The sequence below is a fragment of the Ostrea edulis genome, chromosome 4 (assembly GCF_947568905.1).
Source record: "Ostrea edulis chromosome 4, xbOstEdul1.1, whole genome shotgun sequence".
NCBI classification, from domain to species: Eukaryota; Metazoa; Mollusca; class Bivalvia; order Ostreida; family Ostreidae; genus Ostrea; species Ostrea edulis.
This window is the reverse complement of record NC_079167.1, coordinates 33,215,556-33,234,941: the sequence shown is the minus strand read 5'-3', so window position 1 is coordinate 33,234,941 and position 19,386 is coordinate 33,215,556. Positions and strand designations below refer to the sequence as shown.

The following is a 19,386-nucleotide window of genomic DNA, read 5'->3' as shown; positions in this document are numbered from 1 at the left end:
CATTGATTAAGTTAGTTAAGTTAATTTAGTGGTTAATTAAATTTTAATTAATTTCACACTTTACCGACTGATACCACGGTGACCAGACACCCTGATTGTTATTCTTTTTTGAGTTAATAACACAGCCTGCAACATGTAATCTGCTGGAAAAGTGTTTAGCTAGTTTTGTAGTGTAGCTTTAGTGCTTATTGTTAATTATATTTGTGTTTTCTCCATAATGTAATCCTTTCACGTCCTGACGAAGGGACAGGTTGTCCCGAAAATTTGACAATTCCAATTGTTCATGTCGTTGGTCATTCTAGTGCTTTATATATATATATATATATATATATATATATATATATATATAACATATTTGGACTCAGGGGCCAGGGTTGGCAAAAAAGTGGTCAATATGAGTATTGACCGGGCCGGTGGTCAATACTGGTTAAAACCGGTCAATAGTGGTCAATACTGGTTGATTGAAAATTGTTTGGTCATTATAGTCTGTGTTGGTTATTTTAAATGTTTCAGTGACCATTATGATAAATGCTGTAATTCATAACATGCACTATCAGTTTGTAATATACTTACAAGTCATAACATTAAATAAATAATGTAAATGACTCAATTAAATTGGGGAAGATGTAAAAGTTTATTGTAAAAATTAAAAACTGTTTCGTGGCCGTATTACTTTGGCACTGACAACAGCATTGCAGTCTTTACATCTTGCTGTGGTCTTGTTGTTGTCCTCAACAATATCATAGAAATTCCAAAATGTTTTGTTGAAGCCATAGATAGTATGATGGGGGAGGTGTTTTCTATTTCTGTTCAAATTCTTTAGTTTATCAAGAACTACCTATTGTTTCAAATCTTCATTTAACTGTTAAATAAACATTTGAGGGGGTGTGTTGGTGATGTTTTTATAATAACATGTACACTGGTCCTCTCTGGTCCCAGAGTATGCTAATAACACCTGTCAACTCTGTTTCCTGTGCTTGGGTACATCTCCTGCTCTGTACATTGCAATACATTGTTTATCTACAGCATCTGTCACCCAATTCATATTAAATCACTGTGTTTATTTAATGTCCAGCTACCTGTTATTCTTAATCTGTCCAGGTACATGTATAAGCAGATCCTATTGTCTAGTTATGCTATATTTGACCCTCTTTATATTTTGGAAGATATTATGATCACAGTTTCAGCAAACCAAATATATTAAACTTATGAAATTACATCTAATTATCTAATGAAAATTAATGATAACCAATTGATCCATATATCATAATGAAAAGGCTTAATTTATCTTTGCAAAAAATATACAAAAATAGGAAAATGGACAGTTTAAATCTCAATTGACCAGTATTGACCACTTAGGGAGTATTGACCGGGACGGTTAAAACCGCGGGCGGTTTTAACCGCCCAACCCTGCTCAGGGCAGATGTATGGGATGAAAATGAAGTTAAATATACAGTCAATACAAGTCTATCTGACACTCATGTCCCGCCCTGTATCCAAGTGAAACAAGGATATATAGCCAATAAATCATCCCGTCAATCACATCAAACATAAAAGGCAAGTTTGATTTGTAATTCAACACATTTATATATACTCGGAAAATCTCATCAACATCTGCTGATCTGTCTATGAGCTCCTAAACGTAAGCCAATTAAAATGAAATTACTTAAAACTTGGTCTGTAACCCTTCATTGAATATACAACTACACACTAAAAGAACTCGTCTGAATATCTAAGAAATAAATTTCATTTTTGAAAACACATGAGGGTATGAGCTGCAACACTTCATGCCGGTATATATTATGATGTGCGTTACTGCTTCATGACGTGTGTTACTGCTTCATGACGTGCGTTACTGCTTCATGAAGTGCGTTACTGCTTCATGAAAAGTACGTCAGTGTGAAGTGTTGTAGTTCTCACCCCCCACCCCCATGTACTTCAAAATTGAAATTGATTTCCAATATTTACATTCTAACAATTTCTACGTACTTCTTTCGTTTCTGTTGGAATTCCCAGCAGTGTAAATAGATGTACTATATTTATCAAGATTCATTCGTGCATTGTTTACAACTGCAGCGCGTTCATGAGGAAATGGTTATCATTACAATTTGTAAAAATATCAAAAGCAAAACCATTGGAAATGTGATATATACATGTATCTGCACACACAGTAAAAAATCTGAGAAGACTATGAAATTTCTGAATTCTTAAGACTGATAACTACACTGAAAATAAATCAAGCAGAGCGCAACTTAAACTGTAACTCATCAATACACATCTCCATAAGAAAAATCACCTCACAACCATCGTCACAAGCCAAGGGCTTTTGGTCCACTCTGCTCCCCATAAACAGGAGCGGAGCGAAAACCCTTGGCTAGTGAAAATGCCTCACAACAGTAGGAAAAAAAGTCTGGAATATAGTAAACTCCAAAGGCCATAACCCCATTGGTCAAAGTGAAATTTAAACTTAATCTGCAACTAATCAATATACATGATGTACAACTGCACATGTATATTCAACAAAAATCAGTTTGATATCTGCAACCATAGTGAAAAATGTCCAGACATTTGTGAATTCTATGACTGCTAATAGTAGCTCACTCAAACTTTGATCTGTGACTATTATATTACCAAACACTGTATGTCCTAACCAATTACAGGGAAGGTAGGGCATAAAATGATTAAAAAATAAACAACATTTTTATTTACATCTAATGTACTCAGAAAGCGTATTTTCTTTCCATTTCCATAACAATATCTTCCTTTCCTCATAACGTTCATTAGACGTCGACTGACCATGCTGGGTCCTTTGGGATAACTTAATTGTTTTAAATCTAGAAATCGGCAGAGAAAATTTGGTCTATCTCAATTACAATTGGCATAGACAAGTGTCATTTTATATAGACTTTGTCTATCGGTCTATGGTTAATTTTGAACACTGCTGACTGTATCCTCCAGGTTCTAGAGATAAAGATTTATAATCTTTTAAATTATTAGCGTTACATTTAGTAACATAGCGACGTTACGTCACAAACGTTAGTAATGCTAGTCTAGAAAAAATGGGTCACACTTCAAAGTTAAACAAACAACAAAAAGGATAAATAACCAACCTGCGAATTTCCGTAGCGAAAAAAGGCAGGGTCAGATTAACTAGCCACTGACTAGACGAAACAGACCACAGAATATCTACTGCAATAAAAGGACAACATTCATCAGACGCGGGGTACGACACCATTTTTAGGAGGCGGCAAACCTGACCAAGGACAGACATTCATACGACCGTTTTACCAATAGAAAACTCGAATCTAGTTAATTTAAATGGAACTGATGTCATACAAGGGCCAAGACAGACAGATCCTAAAGTGTTCAATCTATCAGACAGAAAATTGACAGCAACAGAGATTAAATTATTATTAAAAGGATTAAAATATACACCCACACCTCGTATGAATAACCAGGAACTAAAGAGATATAAAAGAATATACAAGGCGACTTCGATTAAGAGAATTTTTCAATGAGGATAATGACGATGAATCAAATGATAATAGTGATCTACGGGAAGAAGCTGTGGATCTGGTGAGATATAAATCTGTATTCACATTTTGTACCAAAGCAGGGAAGAAATTGAACTTTAGATTCATTTAAACCTAGGGATTGAAGCCGTAAATATTGGATTTGAATCATGTCATCGGATCCACATCATACAAAAACTGCAATTCCCTACAATCTATGCAATTCTTACTGCTTTAGGATATATATATTTTGTAAATCAATTTGCTGAAGTGTCCACTAAATTAATATTTTAGAAAATCTTGCTAAATTTCTTTCCAAATTTCATATGTGATCATCAGCAACCTTCTACTATGCTTCTACATTTAATCATATTCATCATGAATGTGCAGATCTCTTTTATCTATATTGGTGAATGTTGATGACTTAAATATTTTACTATGGAATTTACATGTAAAATTCTAATTAAAAATTTGTTAGCATTCTTTCTAAGAGTGAAATTATGCTTTAATATATACATGTTATTATCATTAAGTTGATTAACAGAAAACGGGATGGGGAGGGGACTTAAGAAAGCTGAAGTTAATGTAAAATGCGTGAAAGTGTCAAATTAGTAGTAAAATCATTAATTTAAAAGAGCACACTTTCCATTAAATGAAAAAAGAAAGATAAGGCTGTCATCACTGGTCATATCTTCACATGTGTACATAACCAGGAACTATCTGATAGTGATAACTGATATAAACTGAACTAAAAGGAAGTTCATGATGTTTGTTATGCATGAAAATTGGCTTCGGCAAGAAAAAATATAAATCAATCAATTCCAATTAACTAAAATCATGATAAGAGATTATAATAACCACTAAAACAACAGTCATACCTTAAAATCCAAATATTCACTGTTATGACTGTATTTGTTTATTCGACAATTCGTTCATATACTACTCCTACCAAAATGGTAGAATACAGAGTATGAATATTATGCTTTACTCAATCCACTAAAAAGTGAAAAATAATGATTTTTTTTTTCAAAAGCAGAGGAAGAATGATTCAAAATTCATTATTCAAATAAGAATTGAATGAGTCTATAATACAAATGACATTTCTGCGAGCGATTTACCAAACACGCATTCCAGATGGCGCTGTGTGACTTGAACAAGTAGAAACAAATAAACAACGAAAGTCACAGGTGAGTATAAATTTCTCTAATTTGATTCATGAACAGGTATGCTTTTACATATCCATAGAAATTTTGACAATATGTTGTTAAGACTGCTTCAGTGTTAATATTTGACGTCGACCTTGGACGCTTTCTTAAACTGTACTAATGTTTTCCTCTGTTTTCAATCTAGTTATGCAGAAGACTGTGCAATGGGTACAGTGTTATGTTGATTTACGGCTTCATTTTCATTATCGAAAGGATAAGTCCTTCAATTGTTTGATCCTTTGCTACTGAATTTTGATACATGGATTATAAGTCGGGGACCTACATGTATATACAGATCTATATAAACAGGTTTGGAACACACGCACTGTCTCACACCTATATTCTCTTTGGAGAAGTGGACATGCATAAATAAAGAGACCCCCCCCCCCCCCTCCCCTAGATCTACTATAGTGAGATCATTTCGCTAAAATGGGATTATCCCTCTTTAGCGAGAGTATATTAATCCCGAACCGAAAAAAACCCACCTGAGGAGTACATCTATTCATGTTTCGCGTGAAAAAGAAACTGTGCTAAGATGTCTAATACTACTGCAAATATATAAACCAAAACAAAAGTACTCCCGATTTCCATTGAATTTTAGTGTCTGTCTCTCTTACGCAGCAACTGTAGTATGAAATTTCGATCTTAACCGTGTTATCAATTTTATAGACAATCCATGCAACATTAAGTGTGTGTCGCACTTATTCAACATTTCATGGGATTTGCCATTCAATCAAAACACCTGTTTATGGTCATGTTTATTTTCTCGCTAAATGGATTATCACATTTAGGCAAGATCTCACTATAAGGGAAGTGTTCCCAACCTAATGAAGGTTCCTTTACAAATCATATTCAACATCAATGAAAGTGAATATCAATAGATAATTAATACATGTGTTACACTGCCGACATCAACTGAACCTCCATTGCAGAAATATTGATTTATGATTTTATACATGCATCAATAAAAGTAATTTTAAATTCGTGACATTTTCAGGGCTCTTTTTTATTCTTTCTGGATAATGATAATTTTGATAAATTTGCCACTTTTGAGTTGCCATATAAGGTATCACACCAATATTTGCCCAATCAAAATGAACTTGGTAACAAAGGAAATTTTTTATGTTGGCAGCCAAGGCTACTTTTTCTGATGTGCACTTGGGATGTTTACACACATGTGAAAACACCAGGATTTGAAGGTAGTCTTGTTTGCGGGTAATTAAAACAAAATGTTGTGTAGGGTGTTATTTTTCCGGTGTTAGCAGATGAGCCATGTAACATAGAATATTTCTGACTAAGTTATCTAGCATCAAGTAAAAAACTGATTTTTCTCCAATATAGTAATATTTCGTGAAAATAATTACCGATGTGATATCTATAACAAATTAGCAATGGTTATTTGATAATGCCATTGCATGTTCCATGAAACACATTTATTACATCAATCACTGAGAATAGGAAATTTTATGAGCAACAAATTTCAACATTAAAATATTTGCATTAGGGAATATAGCCAAATCTCAAATCTAAAGTAAAGGAAAGAAAAACCTCTACTGTAGAAGAATTTTTAGAATATTTATTTTTAACTCAATTATGTGGTTTTCATAATATCAATAGTAAAGTGGTGGTAAACTTTTTGCACTTTGAAAATGGATTAGTAAGCATCGATTCAAATATTACAACAGCCAGCTCAAATTTCACTGAATTCGATATAATAGTACTAGACATACAATTACTAGTATTTAGAGTAGTGACTCCAAAATAAGACCATGTTCCTTCAATGTTATGTTATTGTTTTAAAAAACAAACTTTAAAACAATGAGAAGGACTTATCCTCTTGATTCAAAGCATATCATCGAAAAACCTTAATTCCACTTGTATGCTCTACTTGTGGTGTCAGTGGTACACATTTGATTACCTACTGTACATGCATCAATACCATTAATATACATTGTGCAGATCAATACACTTTATAGTAATTGCTTGTCAAATATCACGGTGTAGATTGCAACACGGCACTTTTCATTTTTCAATAGTATAATTGACATATTAATTATCTTCTAGATACATGTACTGTTTTACATTGAATTTTGAGTATATGACAAAGTTAAAAAATATATACAGACCTGGATTGACATTTCAAAAATTATCAATGAATTCAAGTCATTGATGCTTTTACAAAACAAAATACTATTTTTATTACAAGTTTAGTGCATCTATATTTAGAAAATAATTTCATGCATCTCTTGTGCTGATTGGAAATGGTCGAATACCCGGTAAGAACAGAATTAAAAATGGGTATAACTATTGAAAATGTACAATTCTCAGTATGCGAGAAAGATGTTGAAGAAACTGATATTGATATATAATGTTTGAAAAGAAAACAGTAACTATTTCACAAAGCTACAAGGCTTTATGTATTTGTATAATGAAACTCAAGAATCTTAATGATTTAATCCTGTATTGTAAGCTCACCGAGATGCCACTGTCACTGTTTGGTAACAAGTTTTCTCCCAAGAAGACACCCCCGAGGCGATCACACTCTCTTTCCAATCTCCATCTTGATGCTACTCAGACGCGGGAGGAGTTTGGTCCAGATGTTGGTCCTGTCAAACTTAAGCTGGGAGGGAGTGAAATTCAGTTTGACAATGGCATGTGGGTAGCAGGTATGAAATTTTTTTTTTTTTGGTGTAGCAAATTCTCAACCAGTAAGTTTACAAAACCACTCACTTACTGTACCTAAACTGAAATTCCCAAACATCGTCTTCACTTTTTTTATTTGCATTAAAATGTCTGTTAATTTAATTTGAGATCACTTATATAGAAATATACTGTAGCTTAATTTGAAGTAAATTTAAAATCCACTGTGCTGATAATTAGTTGTTTTTATAATGGTTAATGCAGTGGATAGGTGTCCTGACTTAGACTGATCAGGACTCCCGAGATCAGTTCTATATTTGAGACGTGTTCATTCTATATTTTTACGATAGCAATTAAATTCTAGAGGGGTCTTGCTGTTCATTGAATGCCGTGTCAAATTTTATAGCAACATTCTGCGTGTTTATTCCATTGTTTTTATCAAGAATTACAATGAAATATCAATGGGTTTGATTTGTGAATGTAAATATTGTGGTTTACAGAGAGTTTGTGAATGTTTACAGAAAGTTCCGCTGGGGGAGCCAGTCACAAGGAAGTGATGAAACTTCGCAAACAGAATCAACTTCTCTCCGAGGAAAACAATCTACTCAAACTAAAAATAGATGTCCTTTTAGACATGGTAAGGACACATGCTGAACCCAAATCTTAAAACTATTCCAAAGATATGTTCAGTTGAATGAAACTAATCAATGGTACATACAAGTTATGTTCAGTTGAATGAAACTTATCAATGGTACATACAAGAGACCTGTACTTTTAGATGAATTTTCTGGTTTCGATATAACTTGTATCTCGTATTACAGTTAGCGGATTTTCTTGTTTGGATAACTTGTATCTCGTATTACAGTTAGTGGAATATTCGTGTACTTTAAGATGAATTTTCTTGTTTTGATATAACTTGTATCTCATATTACAGTTAGCAAATTTTCTTGTTTTGATATAACTTGTATCTCATATTACAGTTAGCAGAAGCTACAGCAGTGTCTCATTATCACGAGAATGAACTAAAGCAACTAAAAGGTCAAGTCGGCCGGAGGAAATAGCAGTCCCCCACTGTGTTACGAGTTCTGTGATAGCAAACATTTATGGACATTGTATGCATGCATCATCTCATCTGTATCCTGTCTGAGTGAATGTGTCGTACCGTGAATATCATGCACATAAACTCTTAGAATCATTTTATTTATAATCTTATTGTTAAAAAATTATATCAATAAAATTTAGTTCCCAATTCATGTTTTTAAAGATGATTAAACCTGTCCTAATTAGGAAGTAATACTTGGGTGAAGGCAACATCACACAAATATCTGCAGTTCATGCATTTAATAGAGTTACTAATGTAACTGCAACATTCACCGTTTAGTATTCTGATATGGTGTCCATGCATCAACGTAACCTGCATACATCTTTAGGCAAGAGAAATTAAATTATCAGCTATAAAAACATTTTTTCTTAAAATTTTTGGTGTTATTAAACAGCAAGAAGATATAAGTGCAAAGCATGCAATTTCAAAATCCACTCTCAATAATTCCATGATTTCCAAGTTGATCAGAGAAAGAAAAAGGTTGTTTGGGCATCCATTTGCTATAAATTTACTGTCTCATCAAAATTCAGTTCACACAAATTGTTTTTCGCTCTGTATTTGTCAGTTTTATGCTTTAAACCTAAATGCCACATTGTTTATTTAAGTCATGGCTTTGAAACTTGCAGTGGAAGTCGACTGGTTTTTGGTGTGGTTTTTTTTAATTTAGCATCATTGAATATTAATGCATAGTATACTTGGTTTTTGGAAGGATGAAAAAAAATGTCTTCATGTGCAATTCCTCATTTGACTAAAAAAAAAGCAATCTACCTACTCATTACCAAAATGATAATGTGCATTAATAAGCAAATCAACAATTTTTCAAGGACATACTTATTTTCAATTCTATTTAGAATTGGAAAATAACAAGTCATACGATCCAAATAACAAAGTAGATATCTCTCGCCTTAGGTCATTGATAAGTATGGTTATCGGATGTTTGTTCAAACTTTTTATCCCAGCGAGTTCGACCTGTAAAGGGCGCAGACATTTTAAGATTTGTTGATTGTTTTTATGTCCCACTAAGAATTTTCCACTCGTATTGAGACGTCACCACCACAAATTTAGAAGTGAAGGTTCTTTATCGTGCCAACACCTGTCGCAACACAGGACCTCCATTTTTAAGATCATATCTGAAAGACTCGTGATTCTCACTTCTAAAATCCAGAGGGTTTGGCGAAGGAGCAATCACTACTGATCTTAACATCTTGTGTTTGACGTGGTCATGGTACAAGAGGGGCTAGAACACACAACCTCTTGGTTACGAAATGAACAATCCGTCATGCTGTAATATTCAAACTGACCTTTAGCACGGGATATCTTAAGCCATCATATTATAATATTTAAACTGACCTTGAGCATGAGATATCTTTAGGTCATTGCAATTGTAGAGTGAAAAATGGACTTCTAATGTACCTTGTAATACAAAGTTATTCTTCAGAAATGGTACAAGGTCATAGGAAACCTTTGATTGAATTGAAAGCACTTAAGTACAGTTATGTTAAAACAAATCTGACAAAATCAAAAATGCAATGTGCATTTATTCAAATTCATAATTCTGATAACAGTCAACAGAAAGATTCTGAAGTCAACACAAGAGAAAGGAGACACAACATTTTCAAGATACATATATTTCACATTCAAACAATATACATATGATTGACTTTGCTTGTAGAATAGAACAGGCACAACTATAAGGAGTAAATTTCTTCTTGCATAAAATTTACATAAAGCAACTGACTTGAGATTGTCGATGTTTACATTAAACTGAACTAATAGTACAAAATTTACTATGGATTAAAAAACTGACAAGTCAGAAACCCCCACCCCACAAAAAGTTCTAAATTCCGTAATCTATAACAACAAAACCAATAAAAATGAAATCCTCTGCCTAATATAACTATTATGTATCAATCCTTAGTTAAGGTATTGTGTGTCATAGAAAGTGCTATTATCTTATCAATATCAAAAAAATGATTATAAGTCCCATAAATACATAACAACAAGGCTGATAACTCTAAAAAGTATTGCATATAAAATTTGAAAGTGCTGGCGGACGGACAGACAGACAGCGATTACTATAGGACACCCAACATATGGTGGAGCCCTAATAAAACAATATTTCTCATTCTGATGTTGGTTATACGATACGGTATTATTTCAGAAGTGTTTTTCCAAAAAGCACATATGATTTAATATCATTTTCCCCTGCAGATTACCTCATTCAGTTGTAGATAAAATGCAGTCTCTGACTCTCTAAAAACTTGACCTCAATTCTGCCAACAATGCAAATCATCAACAATGACATATTTAACGAATATATCACACAATTTATCACAGATAACTTTCTTGCTCAACTAAAATTCGGATTCATTTGTGAGGACATGTTCTCTTTGTGTGGCCTGAAAAGTAAAGAATATAGAAATCTTAGCATACATGTAATTACACATTCAATTAAAAAGTAAAGAATATAGAAATCTTAGCATATATGTAATGTACACATTGAAAAGTAAAGAATATAGAAATCTTAGCATATATGTAATGTACACATTGAAAAGTAAAGAATATAGAAATCTTAGCATATATGTAATGTACACATTGAAAAGTAAAGAATATATAGAAATCTTAGCATACATGTAATTACGCATTGAATCTTTAAAATATTGAAAGAATACATGTAGCACTCATTGTAACCTTGACCTTAGATATGATACGACCTCAATTAAGTATTGCATTTCACTGTGGTGTATAATAATATTTTCATTTAAGGTAGTTAGCTCTTCAGCTTTTAAACACACAGGTTATTGTTCTATACTATGTCAATTCAAATTTAGAAAGGGTCATGAGAGTACATCTGTACTACATTTCGTGGCGGAAGGATTTTTTAACGTGAAAATCTTTTTTTCCCCATTATGTGCATTTTCTAATAAAATCTGGTAGCGAGTTCGATAAAATTGCTGCTGTAATGATAAAAGATCTTGTACAATATTTTGTTTTGGCTCTTGTAACATAAATAGAATTATTAGAGCTCTGTCTTGTATTTCTTGTGTTTACCTCCTTCACAATTCTAAAAACATTCAAATGCTCTGGTGTCATATGATGTAAAACTTTAAACACAAGAACAATTCTTCGATATATACAATACAGTCAAACCTGTATTAAGAGACTGTCCAACGGAGAATGGAAAAAAGGTCACATATGACAGGTGGTCTCTTAATACAGGTTGCCTATTTTCCACAGTTAATGGATAAAATTTTGCGAATAATTTGTACAATGGAGAAAATGACTACATGTATTTGGAATTTATCATTAAGAATATCAAGTACGGTTTAAATAGTTGTAAAATAAAATTAATAATACACTGTAGTTAAAAATCTAGAATGTTGTATCATAATTTATTATTCATTACATTTTAATCTGTTTAAGAATGATAAACATGCATTTCATATTACACATTTACATGAGATTTAAATCTCATTTATGAACTGCATGTAAATTTTCTAAAACTTATAAACACTTTGTTGTAAAGGGTATTTATGTATAGCCTACTTGTACAGTGTAACTAAAAAATGCAATGCTTGTGGTAAGAAAGCAAATGATGAAGTGTTAATGTGTCTCCTTTTGTACAATACATGCTGGAAATATGTTATTCAATTTGAGAAACATTAAATAAATCACAATATCCATTGTACATGCACAGCAAATCTTTAAAGCTTAGAACTAATGCAGGCAACTTTCTTGAACTCAGACGTGTCAAATACTCGGGACATGTCGAAGTGAGCCGCTAGTTCCGGTCATTATTCTAGAAACCTTGAGTATCTCATGCAGGAAAACTGCGAATACTCCGTTGAAAATTTCAGTCCTAAGCACAATATTTACCTGATTTATATAGCAATCGGGCAAATTTTTCACATAGTAGTATAACAAGTGGTAGATTTTCATTTCCGATCTAGCGTACCCGGCACTTCTTAAAGTTTGTCGAAATTCACACCTTCAAATACACATGCCTTGATTCCCTGATCCTTGATTTTGTTAAATAAACAACAACTTGGGTTTTATTAATTAACCTACACACTCGACCCTGCATGTTGACAGATTGGGTATAATAATTAATTCAGAGGGCCTACTAAAGAAGATCACCGCCAAACTATGCGTTATAAAATGAAAGTGTTAGTGGCGATAATTCCCAGAATAGTTGTGCGTTTGAAAACGAAAGTGTTAGGGGCGATAATTCCCAGAATAGTCGGCTCAACCAAAATCGAAAGTAGTAATCGCGGTGTAATAGAAAAATGTACAGTCGTTAAATAGAGGTAAATTTTCGTGAAAATACATGACAAGGTTGTAAAAATCATGGTCGTTGGTCGCGTCAGACAGGTGGTCGTTTAATACAGGTATAATATATAGAGTAATGTCTTGGGGGGAACTTTTTATGGTCACTTACGACAGTGAGTCACTTAATACAGTGGGTCGCTATGGCAGTTTTGACTGTAGTTAGACAAAGGCATCCACCTCAAATTTGATAGCATACAAGAAGTTGACACTGAATGAGGTACTTTGATGTGTAAAAATGATCCTTGCTGCTCTCTTTTGTTTAAGCAGTCTATCAATATTTGCCTCATGCCATACCATACAACAATAATTAAAATGAGGAACAAGAGGCCCATGGGCCACATCGCTCACTGAGTCACCTCGACTCATATTTAAAGATTTTTCCTATACATTCGCATGTAATACCCGGGGGCCATGATTTTTACAAAATTGAATCTGCACTATGTCAAGAAGCTTTCATGTAAATGTAAACTTTTCTGGCCCAGTGATTTTTCAGAAGATATTTAATGATTTTCTCTATACATGTGGATGTAAATTTTGATCCCCTACTGTAGCCCCATCTTACCCCCGGGGACCATGATTTTTACTAATTTCAATCTGCACTATATCAGGAAGCTTTCGTGCAAATGCAAACTTCTTTGGCCCAATGGATCTTAAGGAAATTGTTTTGAAAGATTTTTTCCTATTTATTAGTTATGTAAAACTTTGATCCCCTATTGTGGCTCCATCCTAGCCCCAGGGGTCATGAGTTCAGCAAACTTGAATCTGCACCATGTCAGAAAACTTTCATGTAAATCTCAGCTGGTCTGGCTCAGTGGTTCTTGAGAAGATTTTCCCTATATATTTGTATGTAAAACTTTGATCCCCTACTGTGTCTTCATGAAGGTCACACAATAAAAACTGCTCGATGAACACTGCACCCACCTTCCTCTCCACAAAGACCACATTTCCTAGCGGCCCGCTTCTTGTTGGAAGTATTACCACTGTCCAACACGGAGGATGTCCTCTTCTTTTCCGACGACGGTTTCCTGTTTTCACCGATACCTTCAAGTGAAGAAAATTACAGGTACTCAAAACTTACAAAAAAAAGTTTTCAGCTGAAGTTAACACAAATTCTAAAAAAAAATCATGAACATTGAGTACAGCTTTGGAATGTGTCTCAATTTTTTCTTACTATAATGAAAAGTATCATTTTCAGTGTGTCTGGAATTGCAATTTTATAATCTCTGCTACATTTTTGCCAGTAGGATTTCTTTTCATTGTTAGATCCCCCCCCTAATGATAATGCTGTATGATGAATAAGTGTATTCTAAGTATTCTAAAATGAACATCAGCAAAAGACTGTTGACTGCATATTGTAAAGCAACAACTCCCTAGTACCTGGATTGCCTCCCTTTGAGTTTTCATCTCCCCACTGGAAGAAATCACAACCTTGACCCCTGGGTTTGGCACAGGCGTAAAATGGACGACCCTTATTAGGACCCTCTTTGTTCACTGTCAACCTGCACTCAGAGCGAATAATTCCATCATGTTGCATTCAAAGAAAGTTTCACTGTGAAAAGACTGTGTGGTAAATGTGTGCGTTAAAGAAGCACCATTGTATATATCTTGCTACACTTACATTTTGGCTGGGTCTCCACACTTACACTGAACGTCAGAATTTCCAACGTTTTGGTTTCCTTGAAATCTGCAGAGATAAACATGACAGAATACCTTGATAAAAATAAGAGCACGTAAACCTGTAGCTGGTGTACGTTTATATCGTCCTGTTCATTACCACTAAACGTATTACAATACATACCCCCCTCCTCCTAAATGCCTTCCTCCGCTGTCATCTGCCATTTTTTGTAAAAGAAGAAATATATAAATAAGCTAGCATATCCTTACCGAAGTCTTCAGGCGCCGTGTTTGAAAAACTTAAATTAAGTATTGATATACAGTTTGTTATTTTTGTCCTCCAGGTAGTTCTGGAGATCGATACATGTCACCATTTCTGAATCATCTGGTTCTGGGGAAGAATGTGAAAGGTTTACACCTGACAAACACGACATGTTTTGGATAAAAAGAGCTCACTTGATCATTAACCCTATGTGACCTAAAAATTCTGAAATTATTTTGTATTTCCCAGTTATTACAATTATTAAAATTAAAGATTTCCGGACACATAAAATAAAGCAACAAATTACTTAAAATGAGGATATTTCCATCAATAAAATATACCTGTTACATCTGCCCACTGAAAGAAATCACAACCTTGACCCCTGGGCTTGGCACAGGCGTAAAATGGACGACCCTTATTAGGACCCTCTTTGTTGACTGTCAACCTGCATTTAATGACATATTCCTAAATATTGCATTTTTCCATGAGAAAATTATAATTTTGTAGTCTTCTATTTGAAAAAGAAGAGGTTGATCAGCAATTAAAAATCACCTGACCATAAAGCATCAAGTTTTACAATCTTTACCTACAAAGCTAAAATTATGTGGTCCTTTTCTCATTGTTAGGTAGTCTAAAGATAATTTTGGATCAATACGGCTCTCAAATGCAATAAGAGCCAGTACATGAATTTCTTGATTTTGGATTAGAACATCTTCCTCATTATATTGCAACTGTACAGTTTCTCTGCTGGATATCCAAGAATAATTTTTGTTTACACCTTGCACTATTCTTAAAAAATTCTAACCCAGCCTTTGAGCCCAAAAGGATGCACCATTGCACCCAGTCTTGAAATTCACTTTTCTTCTTCATTTCTTTCGCCCAGAAATGTGTTTTAAAAAGTGTAAAAAGAAACATTTTTCATCGTGAGGTGACCTTCATTAAGTATACAGATACTTAATACTTACATTTTGGCTGGGTCAGGTGACCTTGGGTATACAGATACTTACATTTTGGCTGGGTCAGGTGACCTTGGGTATACATATACACTTACATTTTGGCTGGGTCTGCACATTTACACTGGATGTCTGAGTTTCCAACATTTTGGTTTCCTTGAAATCTATAGAGATAAACACAGCAAAATCCATTAGTAATTATACCTGCTTATAGCTGATATAAGCAAGATAAAAAAAAAACTCTGATTGTTATGCATGAGACATACCCCCCTCCTCCAAAATTTCTTCCGCTGTTTTCATCTGTCAAATTTTTTTTCATGGAAAAAGAAAAAATATGCAGTGTGTAGTGTGAATTACAATTGTATAGATATTATTAGGCATAAAAAAACAATAAAAGTTTCCCAACCTACCCTACTTTTCAATTCCTGTCCCTAATTTTTAATTCAAGCTCGGAATCAGGATCCAGTTATTGTGATTGAATTATCTACCCTTGGTTTACCCCCCAAAATAAGATGACAAAAATCATATTGGTATAATAGTTTTGAGTGACATTTACACAATATTTCAGCATCAGAGTATCATGCATATTTTTTATTTATCATTGAATATCAACTGGAGTTGCAGACTTTTTAATACGTCGTTCATAAAAAAAAACCCTGACCTACCTACCCTACTTCTGAAAAGCATTTCATGGGAAACCACACACAAAAAATCATTGTTACAATGAAAAGAACATGCTAAATATAAACAAGAAGTACATCCACAGGAGATCTGATAATGTATTTCAAGGTATCCAGTGTGGTTTTAAGAGAAGCCTGACACCAAACATAACAAGTAAATTCAGTGAATTTATATCCCCAAATTATATGTTTCATTATCTAATCTCAAATAATACTACTGATATTGTCCGGAAATCAATTTCCCATGAGTTTGTGATAATAAAACTACTAATATTGTCCAGAAATCACTTGCTATTAAATTGGTGACCTTGACCTTTGACCAAAAACAACAGGGTAATGTTTTAGTTAAATAGAGGTTCATAACTAAAGCCTATATCATATTTAAAATACAATGTGTGAACACGACCTTTGGACCTAAAAAACAAATGGGGGTCTTCATTGATTGATGTTTACTGCGCACATCCAACAATTTTTCAGTTATCTGGTGGCGCCCAATTTTTATTGGTGGAAGAGAGAACCCCGGTACAATGTACCTGGGAAGAGACCACCGACCTTTTGAAAGTAAACTGGGAAATTTTCTCACCTACCAGCGCGAGTGGGATTCGAACCCGCGCCGACAGAGGTGAGAGGCCATGTGATTTTGAGCACGATGCTCTAACCACTCGGCCATGGAGGCCCCCACAGGGGTCAAGAAGTTCATAATTAAGCTCAGAACAAAACTTCAGATATCCAGGGACTATTTCTTGACCTAGTGACCTTTGAACCAATGACAGTTATCCTTTAGTCCTAGAGATTCTTTTGCTGCTAATATGACTTGGTGCCCTCAAATGGTATTTGAGATTTCATATGGAACCCAATTTTTATAATTGTAGTTAAAGAAGTTGTAATGTCAATTTCTATCAATATTACTATCATGAAATATACCTGAAACATCTGCCCACTGGAAGAAATCGCAGCCTTGTCCTCTTGGTTTGGAACACGAGTAAAACTCTCGATCTTTGTTGGGACCGTCTCTGGTCACTCTCAGCCTAAAACGACAATAAAAGATGTCTCACCCCCACCTTCACAGGAAAATCCCTCCGACCCCGGTTCTCTTACAGCCTAAACTGACAATAAAAGACGTCTCACCCCCACCTTCACAGGAAAATCCCTCCGACCCCGTATGTGTACAGTGAAGCATGTCTAATATTAGATATTTATTCATCATGTAAAACAATAAAGACTAAATCTTTTATTTCATAAAGAGATCATATCCAATGCTGTTTCACATCATTTGTCTTTATTTACAGTCACATGGATGTAGTTTCACATCATTTGTCTTTAACTAGTCACATAGATTACATAACATATAAAGTGATGCAATTTTTCAATTCTTATCAAGTTCATTTACATATAAAACGCTAATTTTTATGAACTTTTTTCTTTTAGAAAATACAGGACGCAGCTTTGGAGAAGCAAAGTTTTTCTATCATATATTTGAGCGTACATAGTGTATGAAAAGGGTGCTATATAAATATGGTACTATTATTATGTGTACTGAATAGATCAATCTTTGGTGTAAATATAAAGTTTTTCTATCATATATGTGAACTGAATAGATCGTGGTTTAAATATAAAGTTTGTCAAAGTCTGCACTTGATGTTTTCTAGAAGAAAAACTGCATGCAAAAATAGCCATTTTACATCAAAATATCGAAAATGGCAGGAAAACATATTTGTTCAACATCATTTTGATCAAATTGAAAATAACAACCAGCTTGAATTCAGATTCTTGCACAAAATACACTTTTAAAACAAATATTGATATGGGTGAGTAAATAGAGCCCTTATCAAAGACAAAATTTAGTCCTTTCTGCTAAAAATAACTTACAGCTTAGCAGGAGCTCCACAGTTGCAGTTCAATTCCATGTCTGAATTTTGATTATTGAACCTACAAAACATCAAAGCCAGTCTTTAATTTTACATGCATATATGCTCTCAAAATTATTCCCTAAAACATGTGAATGAACTTTAAATCCAGAGCATTTATTCTGGCCTTACCCTCCCCCACCCCCTGGGGGTCTGCGGTTGTTGGTTGTAAGCTGATTCTGAGATTCATCGGCCCACAGGAAGAAGTTACAGCCTGAGCTCCCACACTTGTAGAACTGCCTCCCTACAAATCAAAAACTATTTCTCAAATCTGTCACCAGTAAATTAAATTGGATATGTTGTATGCAATCCTCCACAAACTGTCATGGTTTTCTAAACAATCAAGGGTCTAAAATGGTATGCTAAAAAATTTCTTTGACAGAAGAATTTTAAGACAGTACTAGTAATAGTGGGAATTTTAAATACATGTACAAACAAAATGTGTAACATAACAAAAGGTCAACATAAAGGTCAACATAAAAGGTCAGCAGAGCAAAGGTCAACATAACAAATTGTTAACATAACGAAAGGTCAACATTTTGTTTAAATTCTAGGACTAAATCAATACATACATTGAGACTGACAATATAAATAACTAACACCAATGTCAAGAATTTATTTCACTGTCATAAACTAGAAATCTGACAACATAAATTACTGTCATAAACTAGAAATCAAACAATATAAATTACTGTCATAAACTAAAAATCTGACAATATAAATTAGTCATAAACTAGAAATCTGACAACATAAATTACTGTCATAAACTAGAAATCTGACAATATAAATTACTGTCATAAACTAAAAATCTGACAATATAAATTAGTCATAAACTAGAAATCTGACAATATAAATCACTGTCATAAACTAGAAATCTGACAATATAAATTACTGTCATAAACTAGAAATCTGACAATATAAATTACTGTCATAAACTAGAAATCTGACAATATAAATTACTGTCATAAACTAGAAATCTGACAACATAAACTACTGTCATAAACTAGAAATCTGACAACATAAATTACTGTCATAAACTAGAAATCTGACAATATAAATTACTGTTATAAACTAGAAATCTGACAACATAAACTACTGTCATAAACTAGAAATCTGACAATATAAACTACTGTCATAAACTAGAAATCTGACAACATAAACTACTGTCATAAACTAGAAATC

At 33.7% G+C, this 19,386-nt stretch overlaps 2 protein-coding genes across 3 annotated transcripts in view; one reads left to right on the top strand and one right to left on the bottom strand.

Annotated features, from left to right (window-relative positions):
- LOC125668966 (uncharacterized) overlaps positions 1-19,386 on the bottom strand; it is a 90,710-nt gene that overhangs the window by 34,240 nt on the left and 37,084 nt on the right. The window contains exons 26-36 of the mRNA XM_056161356.1: positions 18,337-18,448; positions 18,167-18,226; positions 17,222-17,325; positions 15,884-15,917; positions 15,716-15,781; positions 15,006-15,109; positions 14,587-14,620; positions 14,407-14,472; positions 14,166-14,287; positions 13,710-13,829; positions 10,839-10,858 (exon numbers count right to left, since the gene is read on the bottom strand). Of these exons, the coding sequence (XP_056017331.1) occupies positions 10,839-10,858; positions 13,710-13,829; positions 14,166-14,287; positions 14,407-14,472; positions 14,587-14,620; positions 15,006-15,109; positions 15,716-15,781; positions 15,884-15,917; positions 17,222-17,325; positions 18,167-18,226; positions 18,337-18,448 (842 nt within the window). The remainder of the gene's footprint in view (positions 1-10,838; positions 10,859-13,709; positions 13,830-14,165; positions 14,288-14,406; positions 14,473-14,586; positions 14,621-15,005; positions 15,110-15,715; positions 15,782-15,883; positions 15,918-17,221; positions 17,326-18,166; positions 18,227-18,336; positions 18,449-19,386) is intronic.
- On the top strand, positions 4,615-8,606 carry LOC125668221 (protein chibby homolog 1-like). 2 transcript variants are annotated; one of them, XM_048902071.2, is made up of 4 exons: positions 4,615-4,699; positions 7,188-7,383; positions 7,879-7,994; positions 8,338-8,606. In XM_048902071.2, the coding sequence occupies exons 2-4, from the start codon at positions 7,197-7,199 to the stop codon at positions 8,416-8,418; spliced, it is 384 nt and encodes a 127-aa protein (XP_048758028.1). In that variant the 5' UTR covers positions 4,615-4,699; positions 7,188-7,196; the 3' UTR covers positions 8,419-8,606. The 2 variants fall into 2 exon arrangements, with proteins under 2 accessions (XP_048758028.1, XP_048758049.1); XM_048902092.2 differs by having other exon boundaries at positions 4,617-7,383.